The sequence below is a fragment of the Chelon labrosus genome (assembly GCF_963514085.1).
Source record: "Chelon labrosus genome assembly, chromosome: 22".
NCBI classification, from domain to species: Eukaryota; Metazoa; Chordata; class Actinopteri; order Mugiliformes; family Mugilidae; genus Chelon; species Chelon labrosus.
Window position 1 is genome coordinate 10,516,671 of NC_140355.1, and position 25,038 is coordinate 10,541,708.

Sequence of the window (25,038 nt, forward strand, 5' to 3'; positions counted from 1 at the left end):
GTTTCGCTGGAATCAGCTGAGACTTGTGAGCATCGCTCACATGCAAAGTCACAGATTTCACAAGACATTTCCCACCACACTGAAGGATCTCGAGGAACAAGCCATGAGGGAGCAGCAACTTCTGCACCTCAGTTCTGATTGGCCACTTTTTGAGCAAACACATACAGGCACCTGAGGGCATGGAGTGGCTTTCAGTGCAATTATGTAATAAAAGAATACTGCATTCACTGATGGCTTCAACTGAAGTCTGATATGTTCATGTGAGAAAAATAAAATAATTAGTTTCGGAAACTACAGTGTTAGTCATAATTATCGCTCATGTCCTTACAAGAGAAAATCACCCGCATGTTCTTGTAAAAGAGAAGTTTCAGATTCCTCTTGACAGTCTTTCAATTTCTTTTTTGTTTTTCTCAAAAGCTCCATGGAAAAGTTACAGAACAAGCATTCAACACTTAAGATATACGATATAAATCAGTGTTAAACAATTTAAACACAAAGTTATTGGTAAACAAGGCTGAAACTGATGCTGGGGATTGTGTAAATGTTAACCAGAGGCCAACGGTAGAGAGAATAAATGAATACAAAGGCCACGCAATTAGTGTTTGGAGTGTTTGCAGACCACAATTTTTTTTTCTTTTTCTTTTTCAAATGTATTGTGAGTCTACTTCAGCTCGTTCGGTTTCCTGTAAACAAACTTTCGTGTCTTGTCAAAACATATACAAGTTACAACATTTCCTTTCTTATTCATTTCAAGCACAATACATTGCTCTGCCCAGGAATTATGTTTACGCAAGATGTGGAGTTCCTCTATGAAGCAATAGAATATATGCTGAATGTACAAGCAGTTTATTTCCTACAGTAGTAAATAATACTACGTGAAAATCAAACCGGACCTCACTGAATGTGATTTAAATGAGACAGTTAAGCAGGTGGAGTTGCTAAAAAAGCTCACTTAACAGTGAATACGATCTTAAATTTAACCTAGAAATTACCTCAGGAGGGTCAACATGACCTGACGTGAACTGCTTCACTCAACATTTGACACACAGATATAAAGCAGCCATTTAAGGCAAATTGTCTTCTTGCGTTTCCACTTTTTTCTCAATCAAAAGGTTGAATTTCAATCAGAGTCCAAGTGAACAATTTAAATAGTTTTTTATTAATAATGATTTTTTATTTTTTTTTTCCATTCGCAGCACTGCTATTATCTCATTATCATCTTGAAATGCATGATGTATACACCCGGCCTTCAGCGGACAAGAGGACATCAGTGTATGTGTCTAAACTCACACAGCACACCTCACACACCTCCTCTACACAGGCTGAGAGCTGCTGCCTGCACAGCGTGACAGTAAAATAAAATCAAAGAAAATCTCCACACACGTAAGCAGACACGTACAGACCATAACGTGGGGAATGGGACGAACAAGAAGTGCAAAGAGGAAAGTGAGAATTGTCGAGGGAGAGGAATGGGGTACAGTAAGACACACAAACAGGCCTGCGGTAAAACCATAAACCTGGATTCTTCAGTCAAGATCTATAACCAAATCTAACCTGAGGAGCTTTACACTTAAAGTCTCAGGGCATTTCAGTATGAGCTGAGAAAACTGGTGTCTTTTCAACCGATGTCCTAATAACGATAGTGTGGTTAGTTTGATCCATCTAATAATAATAATAATAATAATAATGTAAAATATGCAGTTGCCTGAGAAAGAAAGATTTGGTCAGATTCAGTGACTTTAACTCATTATAATATTGCAAATAAAACATTTCAGTCTGTTAAAATTTGGTTTAAAGGTATTAGGTCGGAAAAATGATGGCATGGAAACTTCTTCATGTCTCTCCTTGACCGTTGATATTTATTAACTCGGAAATGGCAAACAGGCTCATCTACAACCATTTTTTTTTTTTTCCTGAAAAGGCAGATCCCTGGGTGGTTCCTATAGTGCCTTTAAATTGCAAAAGCTTCCATTCGATTGTCTTCCATTCATGCATGAATCCCCCTTTTTTTTTTTTTATACCAAAACCAAAAAGCTATAATTTCACACAATGGGAAAAAAAAAAAAAATGCAAACACGTATAGCAGTGACACAATCAAAGTACAATTAACAGCTCTTCAAAAAAATAATAATTTAAACTCATTTAAAAAAAAAAAAAATGGATACATCTTCTTCAGAGTGCTCTGCTGTGGGACTGTTTAGTCACACGCCCCCTGGTGGTCAGGGTTGACAAACGCAACCCTCAGTCAGAAGCATCATTAACAGCCATTATGTTGTGTCCCCTTGCACAAATCGCACTTCGCTTTACAACATAGTCCTTGGTCACTTATCTTCTTCTTCATCGCACATTCTTGAAAACATTACACACTCATCATTAAAGAATAAATACAAGTGGGAGAGAGAGAGAGAGAGAGAGAGAGACAGATGCACAGACAGGAAGCAAGAACAGATGTCAAGTCCTGTTGAACAACTTTGTTGGTCTTCTTCCCAAAACAGGGAAACGATAGGTGTCAGTCAGCGCAACGTATGAATGGAGAAAACATTAAGGATCAGTCTGCGGAAAACAAAGTAGCCTAAGCACGGCCACCATTAAACTCACAAATACGTAAAGTCCTCTACAGTACAGCCAGTCTTCAAATAACTGCCTTGCTGTAGTGTAGGCGACTTAGGATGGGGTCGCGGGATAATGGCAGACCACACACAACACACATCAGCAAAGGGTATGTGAAAATTGTTCTGAGTGCGTAGTCGTCAACAGACCCGGGGAACTATCTCAAAGTCTCAAAAACCATTGACAAATTCCAATTGAGAAATATTGACTGTTCTTACCATCCTCTGAAGTAATGTGCGCACAGAGGGATGAAGCAGAATGAGGCTCGGTATCTGACGGTCACGGTCAGAAAGTGAGAAGGAAGAGGAAGGAGATGGATGAACGGAAGGGTGGTTGGCAGAAAAACGATAAAGGCTTAAAGGAAAAGTGCCGAGCAGATAGAAACTTGGGTAACCTACAATCTACAAGACAACCCAAGTGACAAACTCAGAGCAAATAAGACAACTAGAAGACAAATTAAAGTTAAAGTTAGGACTAAATAAAGACCAGAAATGAGTCAAAGGAAAAGAAGAAACTAGGGTAGGACCCTCAGAAACTCTGTGACTTACAATATTTGGTCTCTTGCCCACTAAGACATAAACTCTTCCTGCACCTGGCAGGATGAAGGTGCCAGTCGTTGGGCTGCCATCAATTCTTAGATGATTTTCAGACTAAAATTTTAGCTCCCACAATTTGGGCCAGGTTCGCGAAGCTCCTTTGACAGGGAACTGTCAGAAGCTGAACAAGAAGAATGAATGTAAAAGATGGAATCCAACACTGGGGAATCTACGAGATGCTATGTGTGGGCCAGGGCCTGTGAATCTGGGAGGTGAACTCACAGTAAGGCACAGTGCTCTGCTTGTGGTTGATGATGCTCATACATGCTGCTACAGCCTCCGATGACAGCTACTGCGAACAACAGACAACAACATAAACGACAAAGCGTATTTTCTCTTCTTCTGCTGCCCTACTTCGACACGTCCCCTCCAATCCCTCCCGCCTTTGAATCTTTGGATCGTTCAGCGCTCTCAAAAAACCAGCAGAGCATCCCTTTTTTAGCACCAGATTATCATTGAGATACACGATTTGGTGCTTTTGCGCTCTTCAGTCAAGTGGTCTTCATATGTTTTCGAAGAATATACACACATCCTACAGTAAGATAGGCAAAATCTACCTTTTGGGACAAAACCTGCACAATACAGCCGTACAACCACGCTGCGGCCCAGCTCAGGATGTGAAACAGACCCATGCACTTAGCCCAGGTTTGGATTGATCACTGATCACATTACTTCGTGCTCTAGCAGCTGATATAAACTGCCTTAGGTAGCTATAGCTTGAGGGAATCTGAGAGAAAAGGATTTGGATATACATAAAGCAGAAATAAAACGACATAAAAAAAAAGCTTTTACAACAACATAAATTATCATAATGTTCATATTCTCTTAAAATATGTAAACACTACAACATAAATATATTTGGTACGATGCAGAAATATTAAATACAAAGTTGTGTTTTTTTGTTTTTGTTATTTTTTTTTTATTTTTTTTTTAGAATCAGCTCCTGTATAATGTGTGGCTGATTATTGCAGTGCAAACTTTGGAGCCCTATTGCACTTTAAAATCCTTCAGCTTCAACCCCTTGACTAATTAAAGTCCTGTCTCGTATGTGTCAAAGGCTTTCCTCAATTCCTTATGTTGTTCAATTAAAAAAAAAAAAAAAAAAGCACTCCTTATTTTCACGTCATGCTCTGCAGAGCAAAACGATTTGGATGAATGGATGAAAGCAAGAGGAGTTGCAGGAAAGCCTTTGACAAATTTCGTCTCCCGTTGAGGATAGATGGAGCCGTCTCACAGGGCTGTCACTACGGGCTAATTGTGCAGGTTATGTCTTTAGCAAAGGTTTCAGTCATTCACAAAAAAAAAAAAATCTCACCAACAAAACAACGAACAGAGAGATAGTTTAGGTCCACATAGGTCTGTCTGTTGTCCCACACACTTAATGTACTGAATCCATGCTCCTCGTTAGCATTAATTTGCATTGTGAATGCTAGGCAGCTCTGTCCTCCACATTCCTTGCCAGCAAAACATTTGGTCTGATGGAGCCGCGTTTGACAGGTTGGGGGCGTGTTGAGGGCCGTGTGGAGAATGAAGGGTGGTTTTAAGTCACCAAACAGACCTGGTTACCGGGTTTGTGCCTCTCTCTGTGTGTTTGCTGAGGTAGCGAGAGGAGTCGCGCGCGGGGTGGAGGGGTTCGGGCGGGATGAGGTCGGGGGTTGGGGTAATTCCAGGAGGGAGGTATGGATGGAGTGCTGCATGGGTGTATGAGTGTGCCGTGCAGAAGTCAGATTTTTAGGAATTCTAAAGAGCCGTGTGGTTTTGGGTATACAATATGCACGCCGTGTGTTTGTTGGGCTTTGAAAGTGTATGGCTATTTTTTTGTATGCATTTGTAAATATGGGGACAAAATCTTTCTGCTATCCTGGGCACACAATATTGTCTTCTCCTCTGTATTTCTACATGTGTGTGGGTGCGTGTGTAGGTGTAGTGATAAGCCTGGTCATCACAATTTGTGTTTCCCTGACAGTATGGAGCGGTAAATCTCCTCGTCCAGCTGCACATAGCGCCCTCTGCTGGAATCCAGGAAGTACAGTCTGTCTGACACCGTACTGGGATCGAAGCCCTCCCGGCGTAACTCCGTCTTCTGAAACTTAAACGTTCCTGAAAAAGAGACACACAAAGAAATTGTGTAGACGGTTAGGTTTGCCAAACAAAACCTTTTAGCCTTGATTGTCAGTATTTTGGAATAGGCTGCTGCATTTTATGTATCTAATCGTACCAACAGAAGTTTGGAAACACCTCACCACACAAGTCGTTCCTTTATTTTAGAAAAATACTTTAAAAATACTTTCTACATTGTAAATAAATTAAGCTCTTGTTAAACTCATGTCTCAAATGAAATCAAGCTTCGTTAAAAAGATGACATGATGTGCATTGACCCCACACTGATATTATCAATATTTACAAATATTAGATAACATGCACTGAGAGCAAAATACTTCTTCTTGCTTTTACAAAATCTCAGTTTTTGGCTGAATGTTGGACAGTAAGACGAGTGAAAAGGGTATTTTACCTGTCTTGTTGACCTCGGGCAGGAAGCGGAGGAAGACAGGTCTGGCGTATGGAGGAAGAGCCTTCTCCATGTCCTTCACCAGCTTCTCCAGATTAGAGGAGTGAGACGGATCAGCGATGGCCGCCATTCCAGCCTTTCCCTCAGCTCCTGTGGACATATAAACAAGGGACCGACTGAGGTTTAAGGTCAGACATGTTTGTGTTTGTGAATTGAGGCCCAGACTGCGGCGAGACTTTTTTCTGTGTTTGCAAATTAACTTCACATATAAAGCTTGATGTGAACTGTCAGTGTTAATTTATCTCTTAATCTACATCACTGATCGTTTTTATAATATTTACTTTAGAGTAACACCAGCGTCTTTTTTGACCACCCGCGAGCGTGCCCGTTTGTTGCGCCTGTAATCGAAGAACTGTGCCCTTTATTCGTACATGGATTAAGTCATCTAATCTAATAGCAGCGGCTGCAAAGTGGCGTCTGTGATTTGTCTTTGGGATCACTGGGGCGTCCACTACAGCTCGGCTTCAAATGTGATGACATTTTAAAATGCTATAATTCACTCGGTGTCACAGTCGGTCAAGAGTGAGCCGAGACACTGCAGCTGTAATAACTATAGTACTGAACACAGGATGGTTCCTGTCAAACATCTGGTCAGTATACGACTAATTTCTCACTGCAGTAACTGATTTTAATAATGGGCACAGTCATCAAAATCACCTCTGTATGCTGTTGTCATGAATCAATAAGTTAATACTAGCATTCAAGGGCGATTAAAGAATTTAAAAGCTGATATTATTTATAAACTGAGTGAATTTCATTTGTACACATAAATACTATTCTGATAAAGGTTTTTCTTATAAATAAGCCCTAAGGGGCAGAAGTGGCCATTAAAAACTAATCCATTCAGTCATGATCTATAACCAGCACAAAGCACAACTGACAATCTGCCGTACATATAATAATAAGGAACTGACAGGGACCTATTAATGAAACACATGAATTAAGATCCGTTACCTGGTACTTCCACTCCATACACAACAACATCTTTCATGTCTAGCAGCCTGCTCAGAGTCCCTTCCACCTCCGTCGTTGAGACATTCTCTCCTTTCCAGCGGAAAGTGTCTCCTGTTCGGTCCTTGAAGAACATGTGGCCACACTCATCCATGATCAACACGTCACCTGAAGAGGAGGAGGAGTTGGTTAGATTTTCATCTAGTTCAGTCGGCCCTGAATAAGGTAGGTGAATGAAACTCTATGTGCATTTGTGTTTCTAACCAGAAAGATAGGCACTGTCTCCCTTCTTGAAAACATCATGAGCAACCTTCTTGCTGGTCGCTGATTCGTTGACGTAGCCATCAAACCTCCGAAGAGGGTCGTTCTGAATGATCCTGCCGACAAGTTGGCCAGGTTCGCCTAGAACAAGACAGGGAAAGAGTGAGACACACAAAACCTTCTGGTGAGTTCAACCACAATAGTGCTATTATTAACCATTCAGTTGAGTGTTCACTAAATGCTAAAGGCTCATTTAAGACACTAAGATACTGTGGGACTAGATGCCTAGTTGGCGCTAAGTCTATTTTGCTATTTGCTTCCTCAGTTAACCTCTCTTGATGTGTTCCATCTTTATTAATCCAAAACAATCAATTTAAAATTGCAGAGATGGACAAGCAGCCTTGAAATACTAAAGCGGAAACACGCTACTACCAAGCGGATCAGTAACAGCTCTTGCGGCCTGCGTTGCCACGGTGTGTAGTTACATTTCTGGGGAGGTGCATGTCAGGCTACGCCATTAGGGTCTGCATATGGTCTGGGCTGTCGCCGTAGCTACAGCATCAAATTGAGGCGGAAGCATAAAGCGCCTTATAACCATTAAAAAGGTATAAAGTAGAGCTGCTCAAAGTACAGACTACATATGGAGCTTTAGTTCGCTAATAATCAAACCTAAGTGTATGCATATACAATTTAAATGGGAATAATTGAGCTCCACCTCTTCCTTCCATTTTTTTTTTCCTGCTGAGCAGAAAGAATATTTAAGCATACGTAGTGTAAAATCTGTTTAATCTATATATACAGCAAACTCACCAGGTTTACAAGGTATGCAGACGCCATCTGGTCCTCTAATGAGCTCCATGGTCTCCTCATCAACTCTCACCAGTCTGATGGGATAGATGAAGGGTAGTATCCGACTGTTGAAGCCACACGCTCCGACCTAGTGCACAGACAAAAGGCGTCAACAACCACACAGCTATCAGTATGGTGAGCTAAATGAAAGGCACACCTGTTCCGACCAACCAAAACTGTAATTCTGTTTTGTGTTTTAGTAATGAAAAGACCAAGTGAAAAACACATTTTTATAATGACCAAGTGGCTAATATTAGAAGGCTTTTAGAGCGATAATGACTATGAAATTATCCATTAGGTGAAATGACTTGAATCAATTATGCTAATTTAAGCAGTTGGGCTGAGAAAGAAAGAAACAAAGAAAGCTGCGTCAGTCATTCCCTTCCACTTCTGTGCATGTTCCCACCTTGTTATCAAAGTTGCCCAGGCTGCAGTTGCACTCGGTGGCTCCGTAGAACTCTGCAATCTGACCAATATTGAAGCGGTTCATGAACTCCTCCCATATGGACTGGCGGAGGCCGTTGCCCAGCGCCATGCGCACCCGATGCTGTCGCTCCGTGTCCCGTAGCGGCTGGTTCAGCAGATACCGGCAAATCTCACCAATGTACTGCACAATCTGGAGGATGGTAGTGAGATTAGTTAATGATTTTATACCAAGTTAATCAAATAAAAAGGGATTCAAATAAATGTAACTGGGGGAATTGTTTTTACAGAGATTCGCAGGGAGTATTAGCAACATAGAGACTGCGGTGTTCTTCTCAAAAAACAACAACAACTAAAGCTGTGGCAGGAACTTGTAATAAACAATATGCTTACAGTGCAGTTGTATTTCACACAGTCATCCCAGAAACGCGAGGCAGAGAACTTCTTTCTGATAACTACAGTCATGCCGTGTATTAAGCACTGGCCCACTCCCACAATGTTTCCTGTGGACACAGAAGTTGTCAGGGTTTAAGACTTGACACAGAGATGTTCAAATACATACAGTTTAAAGTAACACCATTATCAGAAATAAATTTCAAACAAGCTTTGTAAATTTCAGCTGAATCTGAATATGGTTTGTTTTCCCATTTGTCTAATCGAACACAGAAATTACACTCTGTGTTAACTGAAATCAAATCCAGAACATCCAAATCCCTTCAGAGGGGGTGGTCTTAGTCTGGACACAAATAGATTCTGGTGCAAGTTTGTTTACTGTAGGAACACGAGCGGAGTTTGATCTAATCCAAGACACCAAAACTGTGAAATAACCCAGCTCAGCCAGGTGCTATGTGACACCTCCTAACCAAGCGTGCTTTGCATACCGGCATAAGAGATATCCGGAGTTGTTAGCTTCTAGATGGAGAATAAACAGACCTGGACAAGCAACAAAGTATACTGCCCTCTATGTACTGGTGTGCATCAGTGTGATGCATTTTGGTTTACTCTAAACTGATGTTTGCTTATGCTGCTTGGTTCAGTCTGTGTGACAATAAGTCACCAAGGAGGAAACCACACAAACAAGTGTGTCAACTTATTTATAAATTCATGCCATAGCAAACAATGACACATACCTGCAGAGTGGTAGAGTGGAAGGCAGTCGTATAATACATCGTCTGATGTCATCCTAAAGCCATAGTACACCAGAGCTGCCATGCGGTAGTACCTGAAAACCAGGGCAAGAGGGAAAAAAAGTGAAATAAGTTCAAACAAAAGCAGCAAGTTTTATTTATAATCTTTTCTTGCGGTATCTGTGCTAAAATCAAGAGCTACATGGATCAACAAAGAGAGCAGCTGCACTTTCTGTGTGTCTGTTATTTAGCTGCACGCCTCCTTCCTACCTGCTGTGCACAACAATAGCAGCTTTTGGCATCCCAGTGGTTCCTGATGTGTAGATGTAGAACAGGCGATCTGAAACAGACGGCACAGTGAGATGACGAACATACCAAGAGCAAAAATGTGCTATGACGGTTCTAGTGTGCGCTTGAGTGCAGGCAATTGAACGTTCTCTTAAAACGTTTCAATGTGGTCTTTTACAAACAAATGGTTTTGCTAAAGACTCACTTCTAATTCACCGTGTAGGAGCGCTAACGTTCTGCTTAGACGATTAATTACAGGCCTAGTCACAGTTTTGATTGCAAGCTCATTTTGTCTAAGTTGAAGTGGCTGAAGCGGAATAAAGCAGAATTCCTCTTGAAAGATTTCAAATAATACTGGATTAGGTTACTGCATTGCATGTACAAACTTCAAAACCTTTGCCAAGGTGGTTGGCACATGCAAATCAGCGCTAAGGGTGCCATTATGTGGAAAGCTGACAAAGCAAGCACTCAGTGCAGCGGTTCTCATTTACAGACATGTTGTATTACCTCTGAATGCATCCTGCAGGATACATTTTAGCTGCAACTGGCGTTTTTTTATGGCTGCACCAGCACATGAGCTGTCAGTGATTACATGTAGTTATAATGTAGTCTGAGTGAGCAGGCAGTTTTTTTATTGTCCTGGGTAAAAGTTGACTGAATGTTGGCTCTGTGTTTCTTATCTATGGGTGGACGGTTTTGTCTTCAGAGACAAATTTATGATTTTGAGCCATACTGCATTAGAAAAGCAACCCTTAATTTTCCCTGGTGGTGACTCATCTGTAATCTGTAACTATAAGAAGACCAGTGAAGGGTAGTTAATAATGAATCTCTCCATTACCTGTAAATATCACATCATTTATTACGTTTTTTCTCAAAAGAATATGAATGAATAAATAACATTTATCAGTTTATATCTTTAGCCAGATGTACAGCATATTTAATAGAAGTAATTATATTATTTAAAGTTTGAATTTTTACTTTTCAACATGATTTAGTGATATGATTTCACAGACTGAGTCATTGCTTGGCCCCCAGTAATATTACTCAACACTTGTCAACTGCTCTGTGCAGCTAGCCTACCAAAGAAAACACCAACAAATTATTTCTGACATTGCTGCGTTTGCTTTTGGATGTCGACTTATTATCGCAGTTTGTGAAAAAATTAAAACTGCTCCCGAGAACAATATGTCGTTTTCACCTGTGAAGCAGCGTTGCGGCCGGCTGGGCAGGTGGGAAGGGGCATCAGCCAGCAGGGGGTCTAGGCACTCAGTTCCCTGTGGGACTCGTTTGGGGTCCCAGTCTCCCGAACAGAACATCTGCACCGCTCTCCCCATTGAACTGTGGACCTCAGACACGGCTACGAGAGAAAGAAAAACACATTCAAGTATATTCATTTCACAACTGCATATTGCAAGGAAACTACATGTGGCGCAACATCTAAGTGCTACAAAACCTGGATGACTTGCATAATCACGCAAACCAAAACAGAAGTAGAGAGGGTTCAAATAACTTGAGGTGTCGAGAGAGAAAAGGAAAGTCCGAAAGTGTGAAAGTGTGATAAACAGAAGGAAAGTACAGAACTAGTATCTAACAGTAAGTGAAGCAGACATAAAAAAAAAACAAAAAAAAAAACAAATAGAGACAGCTCTCATATTCCCCACTTAAAACAAAACAGTTTCTTAATTTTAAGGCTCATGCCATGCTCACTCAGTACTAATGCTACTAGCTTGATCTTGGCCCACTCTCCTGCAAAAAGGCTGCGTTTCCAATTACTTAAAGGCATAAAGCACACGGCAGGTCCAGGATTCAATACAGAGGCTGCTCCATCAATCCTAAGGTGAGCAGCTCAAAACTCATTCACTCTTTATAGCTGTTGAGATCGACGCTTTTCATACTGGGCAGTGACCCAAAAAGAGCCATGAGGAGAATGAAACAGATCCATAATTTATGTTTGACTAGTCTCCTGAGATGCCATTTTAGAATTTCATTAGTTCAAGGCAATATACATGTATGTTTAAGACTGCATGTCTTGTGTCATGATCGATCAGATCTGACGTAGTAGTAGTTTTTATATTAAAACTGTAAAAGGATTTAAAAAGAATTAGTTTACTGCATAATAATGTTTTATCTGAATATTGTTCTTATTTTGCTATTATTTTAATTTAGTTGATCACTTATCATACTGCTGCTCCACTTCCTTTCTTTCCATTCATCTACCACTGACTGACACTGAAGAGACACCTCCCTCCAAAACCCATTCATCTTTTATGAACTTTGTTGCTTTCTCCCCACACCACTCGCCTCTACCATTACAGAGGAGGCAGAACGACTTCCATCAGCATAAGTCAGAGCTGTGAAGACTTAGGAGGCTTGCCCCGATTTTAACAGTACTTCAACCCTCTTTGCTCTTACCGTCAGTCAACTCCGAACCAAAGAACACAGCCTTGGCTTTGGAGATGGTGACACAGTGGACCAAGGCCTCTAGTCTCAAATTGAAGTTGATGAGCGCAGCCTCCACGCCGATCTTAGCCATGCCCAACCAGAGGCCCACGTACTGTGACCTGTTTTCCATGAAAAGGGCCACCACATCACCCTCCTTTAAAAGAAAAACAAAAAGGCGTGTGATACAAAGTCTTAATTTTCCTTAATTATTTATGGATTTGGTGTCACGGAAGTACCTTGAAGCCCCGTTCTAGCAGGAAGTTAGCCACTCTGTTAGAGTATTCATCCAGCTGTCGGAAAGTCCATTTCTCCCCGGTCCCCTCGAAGATGAGTGCTGTTTTGTCCCCATGTCGTTGCACTGTTTCAGCAAAGATCTTGGGGATAGTGTTCTTCTCTTTGAGGTGGCGTCTGACATTCATCTTCACCTTGAGTAACACACCAGCTGCACTGAAGGAACAAGAAGAAATGTGATCATTAAGAGAGAACAGACAGTTAAAATAGCTCTTCTTAAAAATAGGAGCCAAAAGTGTTTTAGTTTTATTTAGTTATGTTATTACTATATAGTAGTGCTGATGTGAAAAGAAATCTTAATCTCTTTTGACATCTGAGGTTAGGCTGCTCAAACGCACTTTAATGATGTGTCGGTAAATTAGAAAACTGATAGAACAAGAGGGAGGTAAGCAGTTTTACTGGCACCAACAGTCAGCATTTGCAACCGTGTAACCATGAAGCAATGTGATTATTGCAAAAATGTAATCAATCTGTATAAAATGACAATTATAACAATAATCTTGGGCGGATTTCTGTTCATGTTTTTACACTGTATAAAATTGCTATTGCTATTAACTGTATAAAACTGCATGCAGGACTTACAGATTATGTTTTGCAGTATATGGTGCATGTATAGTTATATACTATAACCCATTACTGTGCGAAACATGACACAGGACATAAAGTGGTACAACTTAGGGGCAAAGTCTGCACAAATTACAACTCTTAATACCTTTAATTTACAAAAGGTACAGATAGTGGGCATTCTCCTGAATAGTGCATAATCACAGAGACATTGTAAAAAGCAATAAACAGAGTTACTATGGCTACACCGTGACAAGTGCTGATATGCTTATCATCGCACAAGGGATTAGTTTCATGTCGGTCCAGATAAACATCATTTATTGTTGCACAGCTGGTTCAGTCATTTTATTTGCACAGTCGTCCACAATAAAGCCATTTGGGCTTCTATTGCGACAGCGGTGCGACATGAACGCATTACTATTTAATTAACTTCCCTTCTGAAGCTATTTTTTTCTACAATGCTGGCCTATTGTCACCAACTTTAAGAAATAGCAATAATAAAACTGATATGATTAAACTCTGTGATTTATACTTTTGGTCATTATGTCAATGAGAGGAGTTTTATATTTGCAGTAAACTGCACTATACCATTATAAACAAAACTGTATTTACAACCGATTCTAGCAAACACAGATGATTTAAGCGTTCCTAACCACCTTAACAGAAAAGCATATCCCGAAGGCTTGTGCACACGAGCAAAGATGTGGGCTATTGTGTTCGTTACTGTGTAAATATCCAAGCCTTTGCCAAACCACATTACACAGTTACAACATATGAGTCACTGTAGAAAAGGTATGCTTTGCCGGCGTCAAATGTAGTAAATTTTTAACCTTGACGCTTCAGTTATTGTCAGTACAAGAAATCACAGGCCTACTTAAACCATACTCATAGTTAGAGGTTTTTGCAGCTAAAGCAGTATGTAGCAGTATTTAGGATATGACTAAAGAAGATGAAACATTAGCTATGAAATTGTTATATGGGCCATTTATTTGAACACTAATCACTAAGGCTTATTAATCCCTAAATCATAAAACATTGTTTACAACTTCTTGTTTTACCCCTGCTGGAGCTATTAAAGACAAAAAGGAAGTTGAAGGCAAACAAATTAAATATTAGCTTTAGGAAAAACGGTTCAATTCCTGTGAAAAATCTACCTGCTCTGAAACATAAATGGCAGGATTATCCAGCCGACACTGCCTGTAAAACTAGATCTGTTGAGAGCCCCGGGGTCGCTTTTAAAGATGACCAGTTGTAAGCACAGGTGAGACCACCAGGTGAAACCACCAGCAAGGCATTTCTGCCTGACGCACTTCCGCCACTGCCTTTTGTTTTACATGTTTGAAGAAATACTTTGAAATACACGTGTTTATCCAATGAATTTATTGCTAAAACAAGTACTAATCAAACTGATGCCGTCTTGCAATAAGTTCATTAAAAAGTATAATGAGATGTAGCATTTCAAGTTATTTACTCACATTGTAGTTAGAGCGAGGTTGAGATCGTGCATGATTTTAAAACTGAACTTAGACATAATCGCATTATTACCCCATTGAGAGGTGACAGTTTGATTAATAGCTCTGTTTACGCGAATATCTTTGCTAGAAGACATAGACTATTTGTAAAAAGCCATGTTGTTTTGTGTCCGTGGCCTTTTTCTGTCTTGTTTTCTGAATTGTTGAAAGGGTTGGTAGGATGATACATTTTCTGTAGCTTTGGATTTAGTTTACTGCTGTATTCAAATGAGAAAGAAATGAGATAGCTTAGCTGGTCACCCATCATAACTGACTGAACACTGCCCAAGACTATAATCAGACTATAGTCATGTATATATACAATAAATAAATTCCCTATGATCCCCCTGTGAGTCAGTGACAGGGCCACAGTTCTTTAAACAGTCTGAAAGTTAAATCCTAGTTTCATCACTTCAGTCTCGCAGTCATTGTTTCACTTGTAGTCCAGTGTTCTGGAGTGGACAGCCAAAACAAGTGAAAATCTGTCACTGTCAAAATACTCCCAGACTACACTAGACGGGGCAAAGCTGAAATGTAATTAACAGATCAACATAATATTTCTGTGCTTGGAGGAGAATTACTTTTTTTTTTTTTTTTTTTTTTAACATTTTGTGAAAACACAGCATTCCTATACTTACTGTACGTCTCTGCCAATTGTTTTGGCAAAGATTTGCAGAAACTTCCATCCTCCACTTCCCAGGTAAAAGATCAGGATGGCAGGAAGAACCTGGTACCAGGGCAAGCCCACCAGCAGCCTCAACACAAAGAGCAGGGCCGTGCAACATGCTAGACGCATCATCCTGAAAGAATGCACACACACACACGCACTCATATAAATAGATACAGATAATAGCCTCCGGGCATCAGACCATGACTACCAATCACAAACATTACAGAGCCAACATCAGTTCAGTAGGAGAAAGGTTATATGTGGTTTGACTGGTCTGGAATCTGCTTCCTCACAGTCAAGGCGAACACTTGAGAATGTAATCTACTATGATTTTGTTTACACTTCCGCAGCCCATTTTAATCCACTGACTCAGCTGTGGTACACTGTGAACTTGGTGTGACCACAATTTCAGTCTTACTCAGTATGTTCTCAACATCGAGATGCACTAAGCGCACATGTAAGTGTCAAACAATTCGTCACATGAGCATTAGTGGTAACGCTGACTTGAATTTTCTTCTGTCTTGAATTTGAAAAGGGCCCAAACTACCGAAAGTTTGGGGAAACACAAATTCTCTGTAACAACACCAGAGAGCAACAAAGGACAACATGTGTTGACAGGGGTGCCCAGTGCCACCTGATAGCTAGAAAGCTGATCCTAAACAGTAAACGATAGTCTTGCGTGTCTACTTATTATCTATTCATTAACCTTTCAAACAAACGACGCACGATTGTTGTTTCTGTTCATCACTATGACACGCGGGGTCATTTTTTTCTTTCTTTGCCGGCCTGCTTCCTGGAGCCAAGATGCTTAGTATGTTACCTGCTATGCCTCTCTGCATGTGGCTGCAGTGATGATGATGGCTAAGTCGTGCTAATTCAACAACTACAGCAAAAACGCACGGCATACACAAGTGTACGATTAAATTACTCTAAATGTCCGACTCATCGACGGTAAGATGTCAAGCATCAAGGGTAAATGATACATTTAAGAGGACAGACGCCACTTCACTGTTAGAAAAAAAGCGTTATCATTTGCTGCTGCTGCTAAACCCGGAAATTTATAGGGCGCATGGCATCATACTGCGGTAGAGGCTATGGCAACGATAGAGAAAGGCTCAGCCCACCGATGGTAAGACTACACCTCACTAACCACTGTGCCATGTGCGCTCCGGGCCGGGCCTTTTGTCGGGACCCGGCTGGACGCTGTTTTTATCGTGCTAACCTGGTTCGGGTTATCATGGTAACGGTCGCGCCGGCGAAGCAGGATGCGCAGCGTGTTGCGCGCATCGGCTTAAAGGAAGCGGACGGACAGTGTGACAGCAGAAGCAGACTATTTTATGATGAACAGACATGCCGTCTACGTTCGCATAATTTTACCTTTCATGGACCGAGGGCTGAACGATATTAAAGCGCCGAGCAGCCTCTCGGGTAATGTCAGTGGCTCAGTCGCACTACAAGGTTGCCAGAGGACAGCAGAGTCATTGCCGGGCTCTCTGCCTTTCTTCTAGCAAATATAAACCGGACCAATCCGCTAAATTGAACGTCGCGGGGGCGCCCAGTCAGCCTGGGATGTGGCCGGGATGGCCGTTTTTTTTTTTTTTTTGGTTGCTCTTTTTTTTTTTTTTGCTTACATACCTCGCACCTCGTCCACACCGTCACAGCATGTGGTGCGCAGAAATCCCAAACGTGAAACTAGTTGTGTGCGATTCCACCTTGATCGGCTTAAAGGCTAGCCTGGTCGCCCCCCTCCGCTCTTCACCGAGGCTCGCTTGGCTTGACAGAGGCTCACAGAAACGCACACAGGCGGACACACGCACTGGGATCCCCTCCTGTTGTTAATATCGCAACGGCCCGCGGATGCAGCTCCTCCAAAATCGCCCGACTGTGCGCGTCGACTTTGAACCCACGATCATCATCCGTCCATTGTCACAATCATTTATATAATTCCTGGGTTCATTGTAGCCGATAAGCTCACGAGCAGGCGTAATTCAAATGACCTTATAATTTTCTTAGTTGCGCCCGCCCACTGCCGTTAGCGTCAAATCAGTGAATCAGGAATAAGCGCTGACGGGCGGCTGTCGGGGCCAATGGAGAGGAGCAATATTTCAAACATCCCTTCCGGTAGGGGCGGGGTTTGCGGCACAAGAGAAGAGGAAATGCGGTGCGGCCCTGCCTGCCTGCACGCTGACAGCAGCTTCCACCCTCCACCCGGCAGTGACAAGGCCCTGATGGCGTAAAACGAGCCCTGCCTCTCGGTCTGTAGAGTCCGCCTCACCGCGTCCATTCATTACTCTGCCTCAAATGTGCTTTAAATACGCATCTGCCAACAGACTGGACCCAGGGCGGAACATGGAATGAGGAAGGACAGGGTGTCAAATAGCTACTATTCAATCTTCTATTGAGGGCCAAGATCCGCTATTCAAAACCAGCCTGCAGGTTTTCACTGCAAGCAAAAGATAATTATATGATTTGATTTAAGTAGTTGTAGTTGCATTTTTTCCTGTTCAACCGAAAATCTGCAGATATCTTTACATTCAATGGAGACGTGGTTAACAAAATACACTGCCTGGCCAAAAAAAAAAAAAAAAAGGCTGCCTTTAGCTTTGATTACAGCACGCATTCCATGTGGCATTGTTTCAATAAGCTTCTGCAGTGTCACAAGATTTATTTCCATCCAGTGTTGCATTCATGTTTCACCAAGATCTTGCATTGATGATGGGAGAGTCTGACCACTGTGCAAAGCCTTCTCCAGCACATCCCAAAGATTCTCAATGGGGTTAAGGTCTGGACTCTGTGGTGGCCAATCAATGTGTGAAAATGATGTCTCATGCTCCCTGAACCACTCTTTCATAATATGAGCCCGATGAATCCTGGCATTGTCATCTTGGGATATTCCTGTGCCGTCAGGGAAGAAAAAACCCATTGATGGACTAACCTGGTCATTCAGTATATTCAGGTAGTCAGCTGACCTCATTCTTTGGGCTAATAATGTTGCTGAACCTAGACCTGAGCAAATGGAGCAACCCCAGATCATAGCACTGCCCCCACAGGCTTGTACAGTAGACACTAGGCATGATGGGTGCATCACTTCATCTGCCTGTCTTTCTATCCTGATGCCCCCATCACTCTGGTACAGGGTAAATCTGGACTCATCAGACCACATGACCTTCTTCCATTGCTCCAGAGTCCAATCTTTATGCTCCCTAGCAAATTGAAGCCTTTTTTCCCGGTTAGCCTCACCGATTAGTGGTTTTCTTAAGGCTACACAGCTGTTCAGTCCCAATCCCTTGAGTTCCCTTTGCGTTGTACGTGTGGAAATGCTCTTACTTTCACTATTAAACATGCAAGCCACTGCTTTGACCCTTCTCAAACAGACTAACATCTTTTCCACAACCACGGGGATGTGTCTTTCGACATGGTTGTTTAAGAAATGAGAAGCCACTCATTGCATCAGTTGGGATTAAATAACTTGTTGCCAGCTGAAAGTTAATCACCCATGCAGTAATTATCCAGTAGGAGGCTCATAACTATTTGCTTAGTTAAATCCAGGTGACGACATTTTTTTGGCCAGGCAGTGTGTATGTTTGTTTGGGCTGATGATTGAACTGTGACTAAAAGACACAGTACAACTGTACTACCATATTAGTTAAAAAAAAGAAAAAAAAAATCCTGCAACACACATTTAGCCAATTACAGGCAATCTTTGCTTTACCGATTGCTGCAACTTCAAGCCAAGAAATATCCAGTAGCACATGGAGGCTGACATTTTACACAGTGTTCATTACAGCAATGTGTCAAGATCATGGAACACATTGCATAACCCAGAAAGATTACTAAAGGTCAACTATATCAAACCACTGTAGGTCACTGGTGCTGGTCAACAAAGATTACTTCCTCTGTTGTCTTTAAGAGCTTCAATTAATGTGGATATGTGTAACCTACTTTCAGATAGCTGACTGCAATAATTCCAGTCTATCTCATAAAAGTTTTAACACTGCAATTTTGTGAGCACCTTGATCAGCATTTATCATATTGTGTCATCTGATGCATGAACTAACAGCATGTACTACCCCAGTAGATAAATAAATGACTTGGTGATGCAATAATCAGGATAAGTAAATAGCTTTGAACTGTGGATGAGAGATAAAAGTAAACATGTACAATCAGCTTTCCATCATACAGTTAAGTCTTACATGAGATAACAGATGACAATTGACACATGCGGTTGAATGGAGAATTATCAGGAGTGAGAAACTCCTCTGCTGACATCAGCTGGAGAAGACACATTATCAATGGTTCTCAGAGATTAGACACACCCATTATATTCTGTCACTTGTCTGTTTTCTGTTCAGTCCTAACTGAATATTGAATATTTCAGGCAAACAGAACAGCATGTCTTTTTTTTTTCAATACAGGAAGCACAAGCCCAACCCCCTTTTTGGTTAAGGTGGCCCGTTTGAGAAACAGGAAACTGTGAATGAGTGTGATACTTGCCTAACATATTTTCCATCTCTCAAATGGTTGTATTTTAAAGTGGGTGGAGTCAACATGCAGCAGTAACAGCTTGGATAGGACAAGACATGATGTGCTGAACTAAACAGACAAGACTGGTGTCAAAGTGGAGACTGCAAAAATAAATTTAATCTATTTTTAACTGTCACTGAGATGGTGAAAGAATATCTTATAATGACAGTGTATCTTGATAAATGTCAACATGCTGTAGTTCAGCTGCAGATGCTAAGTGCCAGAATGATTGGCAGCATAGGAACTAATACAGTTGGTTTTGCGCTTTGACACTCCAGCACATTTTATGTAAATGAAGTTAGAGGATTACACTCGTGCATACCTTTACGTAAACTCTGTTAATGCAATACTGAATGTTAAAATAAAACAAACCCTTTCAACATTCTGCCACAATGGCATTTCCATTCTTGCAAAACCAAGGATGCAGTACGCTAGGAAATATTTTTGCAAAAAAAAAAATAAAAATCACCCAAAAAATGTGCACAGCTTTCCCTGAAGAAGACACATAGGTCCTCCAGTCACATACCATTACAAAGTTCTATGGACTTTTGACCTTCTTCTCCCCTGATCTGAGGGACCAGTCTCACCATTTTATTTTCATTCTTTCCTTTTTTTTTTCAGTCATCAAGCTCCAGACCAAATTGTGTGTAGAGATCTCGTGTGGTGGTCCCCCTCAGAGCAGCTGCAAGACACAGACAGATTACAGGGTCAACTCCCTTTAGTCTACTTTTCAAACAATCCACATAACACAGAACAGACCAAGCTCACATTACCAACAAAATGAATCACTTTAAGCACGAGGCTTGTACTTTGTGATAAGTGTAAGACCATTATAATTCCAGTCAAAGAAATAAAATCCTCTTTATTGTCATATGCTGTATTAATCATGTCAAGGTTCGGTGAAATTAGCCACGCTCGCTAGATCTCTTCTCCTTTGCATCATGCTGAGCCAAACTGTGGTGAGCTGTGCTAGGTTCAGCCTGATACAGAGACCCGCTTCTTCTATATACAGGGCTGACAAAGCTGTGGCCTGTGTTAGTATACTACAATGTATAGGCGGCATTATACATCTGCCAGGACTAAAATAAATGTTTTTGTTTCTCTCCATAATTTGTGTCTATTGTTAGTTTAAATTTGTTTGACCAAATAATCTTTAAAATATTAAAACACAAGTAATATTATTACAATATTTCTATGCACCAATCTTAGTCTTCATGTACCAACTTAAATCAGTAAACCTTTTCTGTTGTAACACCACCAAATCCTCTACTCAACTCAACTCAACTTTATTTATAAAGCCCTTTAAAACAGCTGTGGCTGACACAAAGTGCTATACATAAAATACAACCTAAAATATAAGACATCAAACATAAGAGACAATATAAAAGCAATAAAAACAATATAAAAACAATAATAAATGATAAACAGTATTAAAATAATAATAAAACAGAACAGAAAACAGGGTCTCATGCTGTGTTAAAGGCCAAAGAATAAAAATGGGTCTTAAGATGTGTTTTAAAAATGGACAGCGAAGGGGCTTGTCTGATGTGTAGGGGGAGATCGTTCCATAATTTAGGACCGGCAACAGAAAAGGCTCTATCCCCTCTGAGCCTCCGTTTGGCCCTTGGTACCTCCAGGAGCAGCTGATCAGCTGACCTGAGGCACCGGGCAGGAGTGTAAGGATGGAGCAGCTCAGAGAGGTAAGGCGGGGCGAGACCATTTAAAGATTTAAAAACAAATAAAAGAATCTTAAAATGGACTCTAAAATGCACAGGCAGCCAATGGAGAGAGGCTAAAATGGGAGTAATGTGCTCCCTCTTACGTGCTCCAGTTAAAAGGCGAGCGGCAGCATTTTGAACCAACTACATACACATGCTAGTAGTTGTTGTCAACCTGCAGGACAATTTTGAGGCCATCCACGTCCCTGGAGGTACTGCATGATGGATAAAAAGATAAGATATCTAAAGTGGCTATAACCTTTGCACAGCACTGTCATCGCATGGCCCTCTTACTTCCCTTGCTCAGCACTAAAGTTATGCAACGTTTCTTCTACTTTGTTGTTTGTGTGTTGTGTGTTGTTTCCATTCCAAATCGGATATACTGTGCATGTATTCAATATATATATTTAACAAACAACTGAAAATGCAACTTAAACATCTTCTTCACCTACTGTAAGACAAGATATATATATTTTTTGTTTTCACCAATGAGATCAATCATATATACAGACAACTGTTAGATACTGCGTGAATAACAAAGTTTCAGGGAACATTTATCACTATTAAATCAGAAATAGCTCTCAAGTTTGAATAATTAAAATACTATATGGGCAAAACATATCTTTCTTTTTTTTAAATGAAAATGAACTTGCAGACAGACGGACACGGTCAAAAACAAAGAGACAGTTGTATTTAGAGAGAACTGCAGGGCATCTCCTCATTTCTCCTCCCTCACTCCCACCCATTGCCTCCTCCGAATAAGAGCATAAAGTACAACAGCAACTCAGTGTAGAGTATGTGAAAGTGTTTGTATGTTTGAGGGAAGTGTGTGTGAGAGAGAGAGAGAGAGAGAGAGAGAGAGAGATGACTGATAGAAGAGCGTGTGTGTTTGTATTTGACTATGTGTGCACGTGTGAATGTATGCATGTATCTACAGGCATGGACAGAGACTGTAATTGTGTCTCGGCGTTTGAGTGATGTGAAAGACTGCCATTGTGTCAGAGTGGAAATGCCACCTCCGTTCACTAAGAGGTCATTATCATCCCGGCTCTTCACTGTGCTGAGAGAGAATTTAAAAAGATAGCAAGCCTTTAATTCGCTGCATAAATTTAATATGAGAGGTTTTAATGAGAGGCTTCTGTGTGCATGGTTCATAACAACCAGATGATTAAACTGGGGCACAGACAAGCACATGAATACAAGGGTAGGTAAAATGTCATGAGTGGTGCACAAACTATAATGACTTGGCCATGATTCACCAAAACCTTCCTAATAGTGTAAAGGGTAATGAACTTTTTCTCACTTCCACCCTCATGTTGTTGCACCACATGTCCACATATGGACTTTAACAGAAGGAAATTACACTGATTACTAAACCCAGTACTAAATTTCAAAGTTCCTGGGTGATTTACAAGGATGATGTGGGAACCTTAGACGGAGCTTTAGAAACCCAGTTTAAGAAATACTTTAACTAATCATATTTTCTCTAAAAGGTTCGATTAGTTTGAATGTTTTACAGGCAGACCAGTACCGTCTAATTGCAAACACATTCATATGCACAGTATTACAGTGTTTTAGGATTAAATACTGTCTTATGTTAAGTGTTAGACTTCTGTTGGCTTTTGATTTAGCACTCAAAGGAAACCAGAAACACCTCTCTGTTGCCCTCTAATGGTTGGCTGTAGAGTAACTTGAATCACTATACATATTCTAACATAACCAAACAAAGATTACAGTTTTTTGTTCATACTTCCCTACAACCAGTAGCTGCATGACAGGTTTGGACAGATCAAACAAAAACAGGCTTAGGGTGAAGATTATCTACAAAACACTAAACAACAACAACCATAAGCTGTAGCAACGTCACTTCAGCCAGATTTGTGCCAGAAAATAGCTGTGTGCACCAGGGTGTGATCTGGACTCACGCAAACAAATGCTAGTTGGCAAACGTTTACTGGCCATCAGCCTCCTAAGCTATTTATATCTAGATAGGTAGACATGCAAATTAGATAAAAACGACAACATTATCTAAGCCTCTGTGAATTTTTCAAATCTAGGCTACTATTGTGCACTTTTAAATGCAACTAAAAACTAGAAATTTGAAAATGTCTGTATTTCTCTTACCAATACGACCCAGGAGTGTCTGTCCAATGTCTTTGATATCATTGTATTCATGCAACATGTCAATGTGATGCTCCAGCTCCTCTACACTGTATCCCCTGGAAAAAAAATACAAAGAACTGGTCTCATACAAAAGCACATTTTTACAAATGTTCATATGCTGCCACAGACATACAAATATAAAATATGAATGTCATAAATCCATATCCCTTACTTTTTACACTAAATCATCACTACATGCTTAACCTCACCACATACCCTTCAAGTTGGACCTTAAAGACAGGAAGACAAACACAGCTGTACTCACTCAGCCTCCAGCTGCGCTATCTCTGTATCCAACTGCTCTCTTCTCCTCTGTAGCTCTGCCACCTCCTCTGCAGCACTAACTTTAGCGCTCTCGGTTACTTGAAGCTGTAAGGTGCAAAACAGACAACTGTGATAATGGATTGCATGGCAGTATGCCATACAATATTTTGTGTGTGTGTGCGTCAGAGAGGAGGTTACTTACAGGTGACTTGAAGTGGGAATGTGCTTTCTTAAACTTTGAGAATGGAGTTCTTGGGAGATGGGAGGAAATTATGGGTTAATACTGGGCATGTTTCAAAAAATATATATATATATTTTTTAAGCTCTCCAGAAATAACCCAGAATATTAACTGGCAAACCAAAGATTACTCAGATAGGCTTGTGTTTTCCTTTGAGACACAAGCCATTTTACACATGAATCAAACTGAGCAAATTAAACAGAATAAGAAGGACAACTTATCACAGGATGTTATGTAAGGGGTTAAATGCTCCGTGTCTGCTAATATAGCGTTATATGTAACGTTAACCCCTTTAAAGCTACATATACTATCTTACATTGTACAAACATCGTGTCAGGACGTTCTTGGTAAAATAACGCCACGAGACAAGGGGACGTGCATACTTTTAAGTAATTATGTCAGAAATACATGACATTAATGCCATGTTTGTACCGGCAAGTGACGAGTTGCTAACGTTAGGCTAAGCTAACTGTGAACTCACCTTCTCAGTACTCTTTTCTTCTGGTCGTTGGTCTCCGGCGTTGAAACTGGAGAATTAATTGCACAATGGTGGGTTTCAACGGACTGCTCTGCGTTCATATTGCCCCAAAAGTGGAGGAAATACAACTGTTAGGATTTATTTAATGTCATGCTACAACAACAGCAACCGAGCACTGGAAAGTAGGAAGTTTGCAGTTCGCGGCTGATGGTAAACAGAGCCATGGTGAAATCTGATTGGATGTTGAAACCGAGAGGCGGGACTTGGAGAAATGAGTAACCATGGTAACAAACAACGACGTAGAACTCCTCCTTATTATATTATATTATATTATATTATATTATATTATATTATATTATATTATATTATATTCATTTGGCAACTATTTTCGTGATTATGGTGCCCATACAACGTCAGTGTAAAAGTGTCCATTCGTGTTCATGCATGGTTGGTGTTTTCAGTCAATAAATTACTTAAATCGATCAAATGTTAGTTGCACG

General features: G+C 40.7%; 2 protein-coding genes across 5 annotated transcripts; both read right to left on the bottom strand.

The window, feature by feature from the left end:
* Positions 1–781: 781 nt before the first annotated feature.
* Positions 782–17,230, bottom strand: slc27a4 (solute carrier family 27 member 4). Of its 4 annotated transcripts, none has more exons than XR_014699736.1 (14): positions 15,121–17,230; positions 12,353–12,563; positions 12,087–12,270; positions 10,873–11,031; positions 9,657–9,726; positions 9,390–9,481; positions 8,653–8,762; positions 8,243–8,452; positions 7,798–7,924; positions 6,991–7,128; positions 6,730–6,894; positions 5,719–5,865; positions 3,429–5,306; positions 782–3,327 (listed from the first exon to the last, which is right to left on the bottom strand). XR_014699736.1 is itself a non-coding variant. In XM_084572188.1 (14 exons), the coding sequence occupies exons 2-14, from the start codon at positions 15,279–15,281 to the stop codon at positions 5,149–5,151; spliced, it is 1,932 nt and encodes a 643-aa protein (XP_084428314.1). In that variant the 5' UTR covers position 15,282; positions 16,788–17,230; the 3' UTR covers positions 782–5,148. The 4 variants fall into 4 exon arrangements, 3 of the variants coding, with proteins under 3 accessions (XP_084428314.1, XP_084428315.1, XP_084428313.1); XM_084572188.1 differs by having other exon boundaries at positions 782–5,306; positions 15,121–15,282; positions 16,788–17,230; XM_084572189.1 differs by having other exon boundaries at positions 782–5,306; positions 12,353–12,558.
* A 1,429-nt stretch (positions 17,231–18,659) lies between these two features.
* Positions 18,660–24,820, bottom strand: swi5 (SWI5 homologous recombination repair protein). The gene is made up of 5 exons (XM_084572190.1): positions 24,542–24,820; positions 24,024–24,072; positions 23,823–23,926; positions 23,519–23,613; positions 18,660–20,358 (listed from the first exon to the last, which is right to left on the bottom strand). The coding sequence occupies exons 1-5, from the start codon at positions 24,637–24,639 to the stop codon at positions 20,294–20,296; spliced, it is 411 nt and encodes a 136-aa protein (XP_084428316.1). The 5' UTR covers positions 24,640–24,820; the 3' UTR covers positions 18,660–20,293.
* Positions 24,821–25,038: the final 218 nt, after the last annotated feature.

What these genes read in the sequence shown, in the direction of transcription:
- slc27a4 (XM_084572187.1), bottom strand. Translation starts at nt 15,314, where the DNA reads ATGAGTGCGTGTGTGTGTGTGCATTCTTTCAGGATGATGCGTCTAGCA. An exon ending in GCTATTGTTGTGCACAGCAG is followed by an intron (nt 9,482 to 9,656) that starts GTAGGAAGGAGG and finishes CCTGGTTTTCAG; the next exon opens with GTACTACCGCATGGCAGCTC. An exon ending in TCCACTCTACCACTCTGCAG is followed by an intron (nt 8,763 to 9,389) that starts GTATGTGTCATT and finishes CTGTGTCCACAG; the next exon opens with GAAACATTGTGGGAGTGGGC.
- swi5 (XM_084572190.1), bottom strand. Translation starts at nt 24,639, where the DNA reads ATGAACGCAGAGCAGTCCGTTGAAACCCACCATTGTGCAATTAATTCT. An exon ending in AAGAAAAGAGTACTGAGAAG is followed by an intron (nt 24,073 to 24,541) that starts GTGAGTTCACAG and finishes CCATCTCCCAAG; the next exon opens with AACTCCATTCTCAAAGTTTA. An exon ending in ATTCCCACTTCAAGTCACCT is followed by an intron (nt 23,927 to 24,023) that starts GTAAGTAACCTC and finishes TGCACCTTACAG; the next exon opens with CTTCAAGTAACCGAGAGCGC.